At 40.7% G+C, this 15330-nt stretch overlaps 1 protein-coding gene across 1 annotated transcript in view; it reads right to left on the bottom strand.

The window, feature by feature from the left end:
* Positions 1 to 2772: 2772 nt before the first annotated feature.
* Positions 2773 to 15330, bottom strand: part of lingo3a (leucine rich repeat and Ig domain containing 3a) — a 34153-nt gene continuing 21595 nt past the window's right edge. The window contains exon 2 of the mRNA XM_044043292.1: positions 2773 to 7438. Coding sequence (XP_043899227.1) covers positions 5545 to 7383 — 1839 coding nt within the window. The 5' untranslated portion in view covers positions 7384 to 7438 and the 3' untranslated portion in view covers positions 2773 to 5544. The remainder of the gene's footprint in view (positions 7439 to 15330) is intronic.

Below are 15330 nucleotides of genomic sequence, written 5' to 3'. Positions count from 1 at the left end.
TTGCAACAGATTTGTACCAGACTGAGATAAACGTGCACTTGTACCAAGCTCCAGGCACACCCGTCTCTTTGTGATTACATTGCAGGATACTCGTACATTGTAATCTATAGTCTCTCAAAACCACTGACTTTATATAAAATGTGAAGCTAAGGAAGTAAGTTAGCCACCAGGGGGGTGAAAAAAGGTCAATCTGAATGGAATTCTATAAGAAAATATTTAAACATTCTCCCCATGAGTTAATGGTCTAAATCACTAGTTCCTGGTCTTTTTTCAAAAGCACATGATGTCAACTTTGTAAATAATGCTCCCAATTAGAGCACAACAGAGGATAAAGCATGGCATATCTGAGTAGACACCAGTGTGACTGACAGCTAGTATCGTCCAGTACAACGTGTCAGTTTGCAGGTGACAGCTGTGAAATTCAGGTTGCAAAAACTGACATGGAGAACAGTCAAATCACAGATCTGGAGGCGGGAGGTTTTTCGTAAGCACAAGACAACTTCCATTTTTATATACAGTCTATGATGCCCAAACAGGGACACCGACATTTACTTCCTGTAATAGGGATTACCCAAGTGTTTTAAAGTTTAAGCAGTGAATGACATAATGAAGTCAAGTTTCAGCCACATATTAAAAAATGAGAATGTCTCTTCAGAGGTGTTGGGTTGGATACGATTATCAACCAATGCAATCAAAAGGAAAGAGTTTAAACAAAGTGATTTTTTTTTTTTTTACAGGTTGGTTTTCTGAAAAAATAAAATTCTCAGTAGCTGTTTTGCAGCTTATCATCTGATCTGCAGGCTGACTGTGTCCTGATGAAAATAGGTGCAATGTTTATTCAACACCCGCTAACCGCACACACACACATGCTGGTTTTGCATTCTTTGTGTGGACACTCACAGACATAATGCATTCCCTAATCACATATCCTAACTTTAACCATCACAACTAGATACCTAACCCGATCTCCAAGCTAAACCAAATTCTAACCCTAACTTTAAACCAGGACTTAATCCTCAAAAAGCCAGTTCAAGTTATGTGGACCAGCCAAAATGTCCTCACAACGATTGTGACAAAGATTTGACACTTGGTCCACATAGCTTATTTAAGACATGCACACAGTTACATCATTTCAATTACCTATCAGTGTAACTGTCAAACAAATCTAGAAATAGCTTCAAGCAGTTTGTTGAATTTCATATATAAAAAGGAATAAGACCCATCCGAATGGTTAACATCATTATTTCAGTCTGATGTTGGTGTTGGATGCTTGGTTGATGACATACCTTAGAGTGTCTCATCAGGAGGACATTGGTGGCGCAAACAGTCTTCTCTTGTCAAGGGTGTATGTGTATTTACTTTGAATATGTGTATTAACTACAAAAAAACGTCCTGTAAATGTGAACGTGCAGTGGTGATACAACGAAGCCTTTTACAGCATCATGAGAATGAGAAGGGAAAGAGTTAAATGACTCATCACAAAACCAAATGCATGTCAGGCTGATCACACGTGCAAAAGTCAAACACAACTTTGTTTCATAATTGTGGTCTTAAATGTTATATAACTCATACTAAACTCTTTGATATTATGAATAGAGCAGGCTTTCTCATGGTGATGCCTCTAATTCCACATGCAGCGATGAGGATGATGATGTTGATGGTGCCATTTGCAGCTGGTTGTCCAGATATGAATGAATCCCTCTCATCAACAACTGGGCGCTGCTTGTACTTTTATCACTATCCAGAGGAAAAATGCGTCATGTTTGCAGTAAAATTAAATAACTGATCTTGTTACATATCATTAATCATTCATCTTTAATCCTGATTTTTCATCTTCCATCTAATAGAGTTCCTTAAACTTGAAGATGTTTAACCCCCTGCGGTCATTTCCCATCAACCAACACGATTTCCACTGGTAAGCCAATGCTCCATTTTGCTCGTTTAGTTTATATACAGAAGCTTTCTATAGACGTGGAATAAAGGCTCCGTCTAACAATGCACAAAGTTTCTTGGAAAGAAGAATGAAAGACGAGCACTGTAAGTGGAGGAGACAGACCTCCTCTGTTGAGGGATGGTTTCTTAACATTTCCATTTACTTCCTCTTTCAAACGATCTGTCCTCCCTCTCGAAAACATTTGCTTCAAGGTTGAGACAAGGCCGAGTTGAGGCCTGAGGAGTTGTGTCTCCTTTGCTTTATTTGTCCTGCCGGTCACTGCATTCTATACCTTTACTTTTCTCATCAGCCACTAATACTAATGTGATATAATAGAGTGACCAGACCAGGCAAAACAACACCTTGAAAGACGTCTTTTTTTTTTTGTGTGTGCGTTTACGAGTTCCTTATTTTGTATTTCTAAAATGCGTCGTGTTCAGGCCCTGCAAAGTCCCCCACCCCTGATGTGGTCACATGAGTCACTCTTTACCATATGTTGAGCAAGTGTTGGAGTGTAGCCAAACCTAAATGCTTTCCTGATTTGTGTCAAGGTGCACTGAGCCCTCACAGTAGCCCCAGCTCTCGACCAGCATAAGTTTGTTTGTGTAATGTGTAAAATTTACAGCAAAGAACAAATTAAACAGGTTTTTCTACACTCTAAAATAATAAATAAATATGTGAATCTTCCCTCTCAGTGTACATGTGCACTCTCTATTTCCACATCAAGCAATTACATACTGTGCAAATAAATACTACAGATTTCAATGACGATACTAAATGATAGATAACATAAATCACTTTTGATGTAGAGAGTTCACAGAATACAAACAACACAAATGAACAGTGTGAATATTAGTCTTTGTTCACAATTTTATTTGTTAACTTGTTTTTGGTTTGATGAATGCATCAAAAATGAAAAATGACCCCTACTCGTACACTGTGGGCAGAAGTGATATTAATAAGGTTTATCAGATTAAGGGCATTTCTGTGTGGTGTAATTCACATACCCATCCGTCTGATAAAGACAAAGATATGACAAAGATCTGGAAAAATCAAAGCAACGCAAAATCTCACAGTGACAGGGTCACGGGTGTTTTTCAGACCCTCAGTCAGTGCCTCCGACTCTCACCATGGGGGGGTCCAAAGACCGGACGACAGCTATAAAAATGGGACAGGACATTATCATAGCAGATAATACAGCATGCTTTACAAACAGTGTGCTCCGTTTTCCATAAAACCATACAATACAAAACAGTCTAGCACAATTCCCAGACGTAATGGCTTCAGTATTTACAGATTGACCGATTTAAGATTAACCGAGGACAGATGGACAAATTCACAGCTCATTCATACTTTTGTACGTGGACGCACACCAACTTATAGATTATATATAACAAGCTCCAGAGCAAGTGAGCGTTTGCTGCGTGAGGAATGTTTTATTCGCTTTAACGCAAAATGTTTTTTTCTCTTTCTCAGTACGACTGGATCAGCTGTCCATCGATATCATAACGGAATTAACATCTTACTGTTACTGTATGTCTCAGACGTCAATGCCATGTATAGCCAACAGAGGGCAGCAGAGTAACACAATCAAAAGTGGAACATAAACATGCTGGTGCTGGTTCTTGGGGCTTTACTCACATTATCTTGAGAAACTTCATCATGGTTTGAATGTGCCATGCATTTCACTTGTGTTCTCTCTCGATAACAACAGCAATAAGAATAATAATAATAATAACAATAATATTTTTTAAAAAAAAGGTAATGTGTGAGGTTATGAGGGAAAGTGGATTTAATGCATTCAGAGTCTGGCTTTTATAAAGTGTGCACTGTAGTTATGTGTAGAAACTAACAAACATTTTTCAGTTTTCAGACTTCCAATTCAAAAACAACAACACACACATATTGAATTACATGTGTTGTACATACATATGCATTGCTTTTCTAATTACAAATTGTATGAACAGTATAAGAATAAACAGCTTTGCTCTGTATGTGAATGAATATAGAAACACGGTCTGTAAAATGATTACATGTCAATGTTAGCCAGTTCCATTCAAACCACTTCTTTTTTAACTTTTACAAAATAATGCACACCTGTCTTATTCGTGATTGATATTTATATTGTTAGAAGCTTGCATCCAGCCCTTTGTTGTTGTAGTCTTAGTGTCGTCCAAAAATACCTCAACTCCCTCTCCTCTCTGGCTCAGTTTCATTGTGACCTTTGTTCCACTCTGCAAGGTCCATATCGCATTAGCATTTTTCTCTACGTGTCTAAAAACAGATCAGGGTCCCAACGAGAAGCCACGGAACTCTTTCCTCTGCCGATCAGCCAAGCCTCCCCACGCTCGCTTGTAAAGCCAGAAATAGGCAGACAGAGTGAAACCTAACATGAACGCTCTTCAGGATTCATTGTGCGAGCTCAGAGAGTGACGAGATGATGTGGTAACGACTGTAAAAGGTCTGCCCATGTGATCAGAAAAGGAGACTTAAACAGTACAATCACAGTAAAAATCTCAGCAGTCAACATCAATATAAATAACCACAAGGACGTCAGTGATTACAAAATATAAATATTACATCTTATACAGTGCGTTCAATTGGATTCTGGGATGAATGCACCCCAACAAATGTTCAATGTACAAATATTACACATTATTCAAAGTAAGAAGCCAAGTTTGTGCGCATGCACATCATCTTTACACGGGGAATTAAGAGGGCAAGAGTCTAGTGTGTATAATAAATAGAAAAAAGTGGAAAAGGTATCTAGTGTGTACTAATGTATAACTGCACATGGTCCTTTAATTGTCACTTAACCTGTAGAGTCAATTTTTTTGTTGTTGTTTTAAAACATTTGGACCTGTGACGAGCGACGTCGCTCTACCCGGGCTTTGCACTGACAGATACTGATATTTCATATGGTGCTTTGCAGTCAAATTGGCAGTGTTGCAAAGAGTAGACTCTTGGTATCTGATGCATTTTGCACAAACCCACTATCAGTAAAAATAAATAAATAAATAAATAGAACAGAGCCTCTATATTTACATCATAGTAGTGCTCGGAAATTCTGATTGTATGACTCTACATATGCAGTATATAGCTAGAATTACTCAAATAAATATTGGCAAGTCCTTGGCAATCACCGAGCACCACCCCGGTATTATGTATTCATGAGTTTGGAGATCGAGAGCGGGATGGAGCAGAGAGGTGAAGTCCTCTAAAGATGAAAAACACTGGAATCCTTTCAGGAAAGAAAGACAGAGTTGGCATGAGCATTGTAGAGGTTAAAGACTGGTGGGACTCTGAAAGCTATTGTTGCTTGGTCATTTTAACAGTCTATTCAAGATTTTGAGACATCTTTAAATATAACACACATTTTCCCCTTCACAATAGCATGACCACGTAGTAGAAATATTATATTTATTAAATCTACAGAAATTGCCTTTTTCGCCCCCAACATAGTTGTTTTTCCAATAACAGCATCTTGTCAGTTCTCCTGTTTTGGAAGCATAGTCGCCCACTCCGGCATCCCATTACACACGTCTTAGCTCGACACTGCTCATGAATGGTATCGGAGAAGAAGTGCCAATAAGAAAATCCCACTCGAATGATCAAATCATTTTCATGTTGAATTTGCGTGCTCCACCCTGTCCTCCGCTGGCTGCAGGCCCATCCACCTTTCTGAAGGAATATTCCACTGAGAAATTGTTCTTGTGCTGCCCTTTCCCTCGACTCCACACAAACAGCAAGATGAAACAGAACAGGACCACACCCAGGAACATGATGCAGCCCATGGCTGTGGATATGAGGATGGTCTTAAGGTCCAGAGTAAACTTCAATAAGACCCTGGTATCATTTAGATTTGTGTCATTAAGATCCCCAGCATAGTAAGTGCGGTTGGCCATGAGGGCCGCATCTAGTGGCAGCCCACTCACTGTAAGTGTGGCAAAGTAGGTGTCATTCCCACCAGCATTGCTGGCAATGCAGATGTAAGTCCCACTATCTATTACCTGCGCATATCTTATTTCTAATGTGCCTTCTGGTAGTACAGTTAAGCGGCCACTGCTCTTTGTAGTGATGCGGCGGCGTTGAGGAGAGATCCAGAATACCACAGGTGTTGGCTCACCTTCCGCTCTGCAAATGAACGACACAACCTGTCCTTCACGGGCAGATACCTGTTGCAGTTTCCTGTTGCGGATTTTGGGCTTCTGGCAAGTGAAGTGATCAAAGAGAGCTGAGTCAGTGAAAGCATTAAGAGCCCGCCCCTGCACCTCAACGGGCATCATACACATTGGGGAGGCGCCGTCAAAATTAAGAGTCTTTCTGCGCTGAAGTATCCAGAGCAAGCGGCAGTCGCACGCCAGAGGGTTTCCATCCAAACGCAGCGTCTCCAGAGTGTTGACGGACTGAAAAGCTCCTTCTTCTAGAGTCACCAGGCTGTTAGAGGACAGGTTAAGAACCCGGATTTGCCTTAGACCCCCCAGCGCATAAGGCTGCACAACTGCCAGGTTAGTGTTAACCATGTGCAGCTCCTTCAGTCTAACAAGGTCCCGCAGCGCCCAGGACTCCAACACTGAGATAGGATTGTAGGAGAGGTTAAGACTGGTGAGGTGGGCCAGGCTGCGTAGGGCAGATGTCGGAACTGAGGTGATGTTGGTGTGCGTGATAGACAGCCAGGACAAGTTAAGGCCCTGCAGGCTGTGAGGGGATATGTACTCCAAAAAGGGCCAGTGATTGATCTCAAGACCCCTTAGGTTTCCCAGCTTCCGGAAATTCTGGTCTTCTAATGCAGAGATGCTGAGGTAGCGGAGCCGCAGAGTCACCAGGTTATGCAGGTATGATAACGACTGGCTGGACACAGACGTCAAGTTGCACTTCTCAATGGTCAGCTCCTTCAGCCCCACGAGACCAAGAAAGGCCTTATTGGAGATATAAACTAGATCATTGTCTCCAACTTGCAGGTTTTTGAGATTTTTCAGGTCCTGGAACGTAAAGTCCAAAAGAATCACAATTTTATTGCCGCTGAGGTCCAATGAAGTGAGGTTGGAGAGATGTGAGAAAGCCCCCATTGGAATCAGTTTCAACTGGTTCCCCCTCAGAGAAAGTGACAGCAGGTTCTGGAGATTAGAAAAAGCATTTGGTTCCAGGACATTAATCATGTTGTCGCTCAAGTCCAGCTTTTCAAGACGGGTATACGGGAGCAAGTCACCATGTTCTACCCAGCGGAGTTTGTTCCCACTAAGGTCCAGGATCTTGGTGTCCAGAGGGATGCCATCTGGCAATGCAGACAGACGCTTACCGTAACAGGACACGGTCTTGAGCTTCGCAATGCAATCACAGCGCTGGGGACATCCTTGGCTGTGGGCAGGAGACACTGAGATCATCAGTAGCAAGAACAGGAAAGGCAGGCACCAGCCTACATCCTGGCTCAGGCTCGACCCCATGGCCATCCTTCTCTCTGCTTCCTCCTGCTCCTGTCTGAGGTTCAATCACTGGGCCAGACACCTGAGGAATGGACACAAAATGGGAGAAAGAAAAGGAAGAAAGGTGAGTGAAAGAGGGGAGGTGGGGTGTGAATGAGAGGGAGAGAGGAAGGGACAGAAAGTGAGAAGACATAATTAATACTCAATTCCCCTTCAACAGCAGCCATCAAATCCTCTTAATGAGTGGAATTACAATTACAAACTCTAAGTGACCTGTCACAGCAGTGAAATTAAAGTGAGACCAAGGTAATCCTCAAAGGACTGTTCTCTAACTATGTCTCTATTCAACTGAAACAGTTTGGTTTTCAGAGTCTGTGTGTGTGTGCGCGTGTGTGTCATAAAAAAGCCGTACATAGGTGACGCTTCATCTAACCATAATTCAAATCTTAGCACTAAAATGAACCAGTTCCCCAGAAATTAGGTTCTGTCGACCAAAATGCAAAGTCTTTAATAAAACAAAAATGTGAAAAGAGAGAAAGAACAAAGTAAAGTGAAACTAAATGAATTGACATGGGCACTGGGGATCACAGAGACTAAAGGGAGGCAGGGATAATCAGGTGAGACTAAAGACACAGGTGAAGCACAGTAGGGTGGAGCAGACAACCAAAGGGAAAGACAGATTCTGCCTCACGAGCACCAGGATTTGGTCTCCATGAGGACAACTTTGCCCTGACAAGGTTAGGATTTATACAAGAAGAGGTTCTTCAGAGGTAACAAATACACACACACACACACACACGTAAACAATTCCCCCCTCTCCCTACCCCACACACGTGTTTGCAGCAGAGTGATAATCCCTTTATAAACCCATTGAAAAATACCATGTGGAATGGAAAATAGCTCCAGAAAAACATATTCCACTACATCATGATAATATAATGCTGGGGCAGGTTTACACAGTGCACGCTGTATTATGAGCTGCGAAGATCTCATAAAAACATATATTATAAGGAACGATATAGGCTACACATCCATAAATAAATGGAAATAAATGAAGGGACTTCAGAAGTGACGGTGGTGCAGGAGGGCAGTTCTTTCCAGCTTCCCGGATTGGGGATTGATTGGACACTCTAAATTGCCCCTGGGTGTGATTGTGTAGTGTTGTCACAGTGTGTTGGACCTGTGATAAGCTGGTTACTTGTTCAGCAAGACCACTGCCTCTATCCCCCGAGCAACCCTTTAAGAATGAGTGGTATAGATAATTAATGGATGGACGGACGTCAGCCTATCATAACATTTGGCATATGGAGGACAATTTACAGTGTTCAAGGGTTGACATGACTCCATTCTGCTGTTCCAGATGACTTAATAACTCCTCTGATGCCGCTCACCTCTACACATGTTCTAATTTACGATTCAGCCTGGCTCTTTCATGAATATTGAATAGGAGACAACCTGCCATAGAATAATTTGAACTGTGTGACAATGCCAGCCGAGCTGGCGGAACAGCTATCCGTTATTCCCTTGGACCTGCAGAATATCCAGGCCTCTGTGCAGCTTCCAGCAGTATCAGAAAAGACAGTAACAGACAGCAATGTAGGGCCGTATCCAATTGTGGTTGTTTTGACTGAAATTGCGATGGCGATATGATTTGCGACATCAGAGGGAATGGTCATTTTTACACATGTATTCTCACATTCTCATTTGAATAACATTTAGAATGATTACTGTGTGATATTTGTGCAGATGTGTGAGAAACAAATATGTTTTCTTCAGTCTGTAGAATATGATGTGTATAGGTGAGGACAATATTTTACATCTCCATGGTAATTAATGTCATTTAGCTGACGCGTTTATCTAAAGCGACTTACAATGAGTGCATTCCAACATTTGGGTACAAACAAGAGCTAGAATTAAGTAAGCCAGACAATAAAGTGCTAGTCATAAGTGCGAGTAGTGTTTTTTTATTTTTGTTGTTGTCTTAGTCGAGGTAGAGTTGAAAGACTTTGTTTTTAGTCAGCAGCGGAAGATTTTTGCTGTCCCGATGTCGATGGGGAGCTCATGTTGCCTCCTTTTGCAGTAGACCTTATTGCGATTTTGATCAAATCCCAATTAATTGCGCAGCCCTACAGCAACGGATGCTGCCAACGAACCCACATATGCACGCGTTAGACACAGTGGCCTCAAACATAACCTTTCACCGTCCACAGCTGATAAAAGACAATAAACACTGAAGCAAAAGTTGGCACAGGAGGATGGAGCTGCACTTGGCCGCTGAGCTGGAGCCATTTCACTTTAAAGAGGCAGTGGTGTGTAAGATTGAGATTTTCTTTGTATGCATAGTTAGCTGTCACTTCAAAACAAACCCTGTGGCTGGTTTGTCCATTTCAGCTGCTGTAGAAACATGTTGGCAGAAGAAGGCAGCCTCCAAAGACCAAGGCCCTCAGCTCAAGTACACTCAATTACTATGAATACACTCCTAAATGTTACACAATAACTATCTTGGCAAAAACCATTTAAGGTTTATTCACAAAGTTTGAGTCGATGCTGCAGATTCATCAACATTATCTTCAGTTTATGGCACATGCCAGCAGCATGTTTACTTTTACTTCTGCTCATGTTCATCAAAAGAAAGTCATTTGTATAAAATTAGCTGATGCTGCAAACACACTGCACTATTTATAAGTGGTGGTGTATTGAGCTCGTTTTTCTGCCCAGTGCATGTGCTTCGTAGCAGATAATTAATTTCTACGTTTCTGATTCATGGACACTTATGAGTGTTTTGCTGCGTACTTCATAAATCATTCTTTCATAGTAATTAGTTACATTACAATAATCTGATTTAACTTTAATCATTTGCCCGGATGCTCATATGCGACAGAAACCAAGCTTATCTAAACGGAATGGCTGCTCATAAAGAAAATATCGTTGTGGTATTTTATGGCAGGTGAAACTGTGAATTAGCAAATGGGCTTTTGTAGAAATGGTAACTACAGACGTCTTTGTTTGAACCCCAAACACTGACTCCTTACTACACAAGGTCTCACATGTCACTGACATAGTCAGTTTTCAAAACCCATATCTGGTAGCAGCCACTTACTAATAAGCCCAGAGGCCCCCGGTCTGTTAACTCACCACAGGTCAACAGCAGGTGGATACACTGTAGACCAGTGCTCACTCAGCTGCTCCCCTTCCACTCTGCCATGGGCTCCAGGCAGTTCCACAACAAAGCTACAGTTACCGGTAGAAAGCCGAGTGAAAACAGAGGTACATCACACTCTTTCCTGCAGACCCTTTTCTGATACAGGCACTGCTGAGACAAAGAAGCTGTTTCTCCAGACACCCACTTTCAGCCAACCTTTTCTTCTATTTGCTCTAAAAGTTACAGAATGTAAAGAAAAATACTTTCAGTCACCACTCGGCTGAAATATGGCTCTTGAGTTGTAGCTGAATGCGTCTGTAAGGTCAGAACAGTTACAAAACCAAATCACATCAAGTTCAATAAATGCAGCACTGATATAAACCGCAGTGCTCAAATCGGCTACAAGTGAACAATAATGTAGGTGTCTCACGTTGTCATGGTAACACCTGCACCATCTCTTTACCCTCCCGCTTCAAAACTCTCTTCCTAGGGCTAGTTTTGTTCCAGAGTGAAACTCTTGTGTCCACTCAGTGTCGTCTACGCATATCGGTCTGCACATAGTTGCTTTTTTTTAATATGGGACAGATGGTCATTGTCTGTCACATTGATAAATAATATATGAAATGCCAGTCAGTTTTAAAAAAAAAAATCACAAAAATCACAGATGCATCACATAAAAAGCCGCGTTTCTTTATTTTACTATTTTTGTTGCAAATCCAGAAACAACTTTACTGCCTGAAGTGATGTTCTGTTCTGGAAATGGCCCAATATTTATACATGGTGTACTCATTTAAAACATCTATTTTCTGTGTTTTTTGTGAGCATCAGTAAAGTAGGAATGAAACCAGTTTTTCATGTTCAATACCAATATCTGACAGACTTGAGCATCTATTGATACCAATATCAGTCAGATATAGTCCTTGTACCAAATCATACTCATCGGTTTTGCTTTTCCCCACTTCCTTTATCTCAGTATCTGCTCACATGATCACGGACGTGCATGCCCCACTTACATCACCAGAAATATTGTGCTGCACATCCCCCCTTCACAGTCTGTGTTTAGTGAAGCATTTATTTGACATTTAGGGATTTTGGATCATATGTTATTTTATGTTTTTCTTTTTCTGAGATATAATCCTATGATTTGACCAGTATCGCAGTTGAGGTTCAATAGTTGAGGAGGAAAATATTGTAGTGTATATTTTAAATATAGAATTATGCTGTGGTGTTCCTATGTTGCCATTATTGCTAGTCCATAAATATAACAATTACATCTCTATTGTACTGGTGTAGGGGTGAGAATCATAGGGTACCTCACGATACGTGGTCCATGATACCAATAATACCGCGATACAACAATTCTGTGATAACCACTATACTGCAAGACAATTATATAGCGATACATCCAGATATCGGTCAAACTAAAGGAAACAAAAAGTCTGTGAAAAGTTGGATTTCTCCATTTATTCACAGTAGAGAACAAAGTGCGTAAAGTCTATGCATTAAACGTGGATGAGGCATCCCTTAATGTAGTATTCTCCACCATTATTCCGCTGCAAACTCCCTCTTCTAAGGCCAGGTAACGTCCGCTCCAAGATTCCCTCATTCATTTGAGCAGCACCACCGTAAGGAGACATGAAGTAGCAATGTAGTGAGTCAAATTGGCAGGGACTGTTTACTTTCAAATTACTTAATTAAATTACTTAATTAATTAAAAAGATCGAAAAAAAAGTTAATTAAAAGATCAATATTTCACCTGGTTTATCGATGATTGTATTGCACAAGGAAGGATGACAATATATCACCAAATTGATCTCCCCCTAAAGTGTTGGCCCTGTGCTAGACTGGCGATTGGGATTGGAGGATAACAGTGGCAGACAATGAACAAATCAAATAATGACATTCTTTACATGGACACGATCACAGAGCTCTTGTGTAAGCATGAGCTCTTAGTTGTGAGACACTGAAATTACATCAAAGCAGCCCATTTGTGCATTAACAGCACTGATCTCAAACAAAGTCAGCCAATGATTTGTGTCACATCAGAGACAAATAGGAGTCATCGTGTCCCGCCCTTCACAGTGACACTTCAAATTGCAGCTCACACTTACACAGTGATGTAAAACAAAACCTACACACTAACAAATGATTTGTTTCTGACATAAAAACATCCCCCCACAAAATAAAAACAAATATTTTTTAATGTCATTTTTAATATATGGACACTAGATGTTAGTTAAAGCACTGAAGCAATGTAATAAATATTTGACTACACCTTAGTGTCTTTTTCTCTCTCTCTCTCAGAAACCACTTTAAGAAATAATATCCAGCGCACGTCTTTTTGATGGCAGTTACATGCAGCGATCGCTACGGCTTCAGCTGTAAGCAGCAGCCTATAAAGTCAGGAGCTGGCAGAGACAACAAGCAATTCATGGTTATTAAAATTTAAAATTAAAATTCTAAATAATAGAAGAGCAGCGTACAGCCTCAAGTAAACTTTAGCAGCGCCGTGGATCAGATCAATCATGGAAATAACCTTTTAAACTTAAGTTATGATTTTATTTTCATAAGCAGCTCATACAGAATGTTGTCTTAACTTTAGAACTGACAAACACTGGTGTATATTACAGCTTTTTCTTTTCTTTTCTTTTTAACCTCCAGTTTGATTAATGATCAAATTGGTTGCCAGAATATATATATATTTTTTTAGAAGAGAACAGACTAGTGAGGATATCAGCAACTATATAGTATCTGTATACTTTTATAAAAAGAAGAATTGAGTCAATGTAATTGTGGCTTTGTATTTTACATAGCTTTACATATATTTTAACCATAACCTTCATGATAAACAACTCTAAAAGGTATATGAATAAATTAACGGAGGGCCATAAGTGCAAAATAACAATGTATTCAGAATATTAATTAATATCACCACCATAATACAATGTAGACTGCACTAGTCTCATCTAAATGAATAAAACAAAGTAAAAATTGCAGAGTACATTACTGTGTAATCTACAGGACACCAACAAAGTCTGATTTTATAGTCAGTGCATGGTGTTATGGTGATGATAGTCACCATTATTCTCAAAAGAAAATGTCCAGGACTAATGAAAAACAATGTTTTTCTCCAAATAGGAGTTGTAGTTTTGTAGAATTTACAGGAGAGCAGTGAAGTCGGGGGTGATTCTGAAGACACTACACTATATTATGGTCATGATGATAACTAATTCTCCCAGGAATGATGAAAAATGGGGTTGCAGTCCAATCTACGGGAGACTAACGAAGTGAGAAACCATTTGAGAGACTCTACACTTTTATAAGCTGGAGATACACACTTTGTCGGTGTTGCAATTTGTACTTTAGATGAAAAAAGGTTGTAAATGATCACCACTTCAGTACATTTGTAAAGATATTCAAAGACTTGATGTGTTTACCCAGTTTAGTAACACTTTATAATAAGTGCACACTATTAAGCATTAATAAATATTGAATTCATCAATTACAACACATGAATACTCATTAGTATGTAGTTTATAAACACTGAATACACACTGACAACTCAGTTAAATGATGAGATTGTCCTTGTTAATTGTTGGGGATTAACCCACATTTTCGGGATTTCTAAGTCTTTTTAAAGACTGGGCTCTGTGAAGCGGATCGGCACTTCCTTAATTTGATGTCGTCATCAGAAATCCTCACCATTCCTCTCACCACCGTAGCGCCTCCTGGTGCGGGCACTAGTCCGGGCACATCCGGTTGCGTACATTCAACCGCAGAAGAAGAAGAACTACTCTCGTTGTAGCTGCTGAGATGCAGAGCATCCACCGTGCCAGAGGGGGAGCTGTGTATCTGAGAGCTGGCCTATCTATTACGTCACTTCCAGGTACCTGGCCAATCACAGGACAGTAGGAAAGCTCTCGTTGACTGGCCAATCACAACACAGTCCACGTTCTGGGGGTGTGGTTTTGGTCTGAAACAGCGCGGCTGGCGAGAGCGTCAGTGAGGAGATATTTTGATCGCCTCGTTTGCAGCGATTAGGAGGTTTTTAACCATGAAAACAAGTTAATATATGTAAGTAGACCTCCATAACTAACATATGTGTGATACAAGCATTCTATGTCGCCTTTAAAGGCAAAAGCCCAAATAATATACTAAAAAAAAAATGAAAGGCATGAAGGGATTTATGGATAAAACATCACTCAGTCACAGTCCATGCTCAGTCACCATAAACTCCACAGAGAACTACAAATACTGACCCTTCTCTCCATCACGTCCAGCAGCATTTGGTACATTTGGACAAAACCACAGGAGACACACAATAGTGTGCTGCATATATGATGTACAGCACATTACCGATCGCTGTGCAGCTCTAAAAGCATTCAACAGGAAGAGCTTATAGTCTGTATATCTATAAATGTGCTATGTATAGCATGAAGGGCACACAGCTGCAGGAGAACAGAGGGAGATTGCTGTCAGACCAATAATCATGCTGGAGGTGGACGACACAAAATGACAAATGAGCAGGGAGCTTGTTGGAGAGTGTGTAGGTGTAGCTGAGCGCTGTGCAGAGAGGCACACAGGCCGAGGCATAACATCGACAAAGGCTCCTGAAATGGCTGCACTCGCACTGATTTCTATGCCCACTCATCGTGCTTTACATGAGAAACAACTATGTGTGTGTGTGTGGTGTGTGTCTGTAGTGTTTTGAGAACCCTGGTGAGAAAACACATTCATTTGGACAGAAAGAAATGTGTTGGTATTCATCAGTCTGTGAAGGGAAATCCTGAAGCCCCCGGCAGTGCATGGTCCATGCACACACACACACACAT

The sequence above is a fragment of the Solea senegalensis genome, linkage group LG14, assembly GCF_019176455.1.
Source record: "Solea senegalensis isolate Sse05_10M linkage group LG14, IFAPA_SoseM_1, whole genome shotgun sequence".
In the NCBI taxonomy this organism is placed as follows: Eukaryota; Metazoa; Chordata; class Actinopteri; order Pleuronectiformes; family Soleidae; genus Solea; species Solea senegalensis.
The sequence above is the reverse complement of the archived record's forward strand: the minus strand, read 5'-3'. Positions and strand labels throughout refer to the sequence as shown.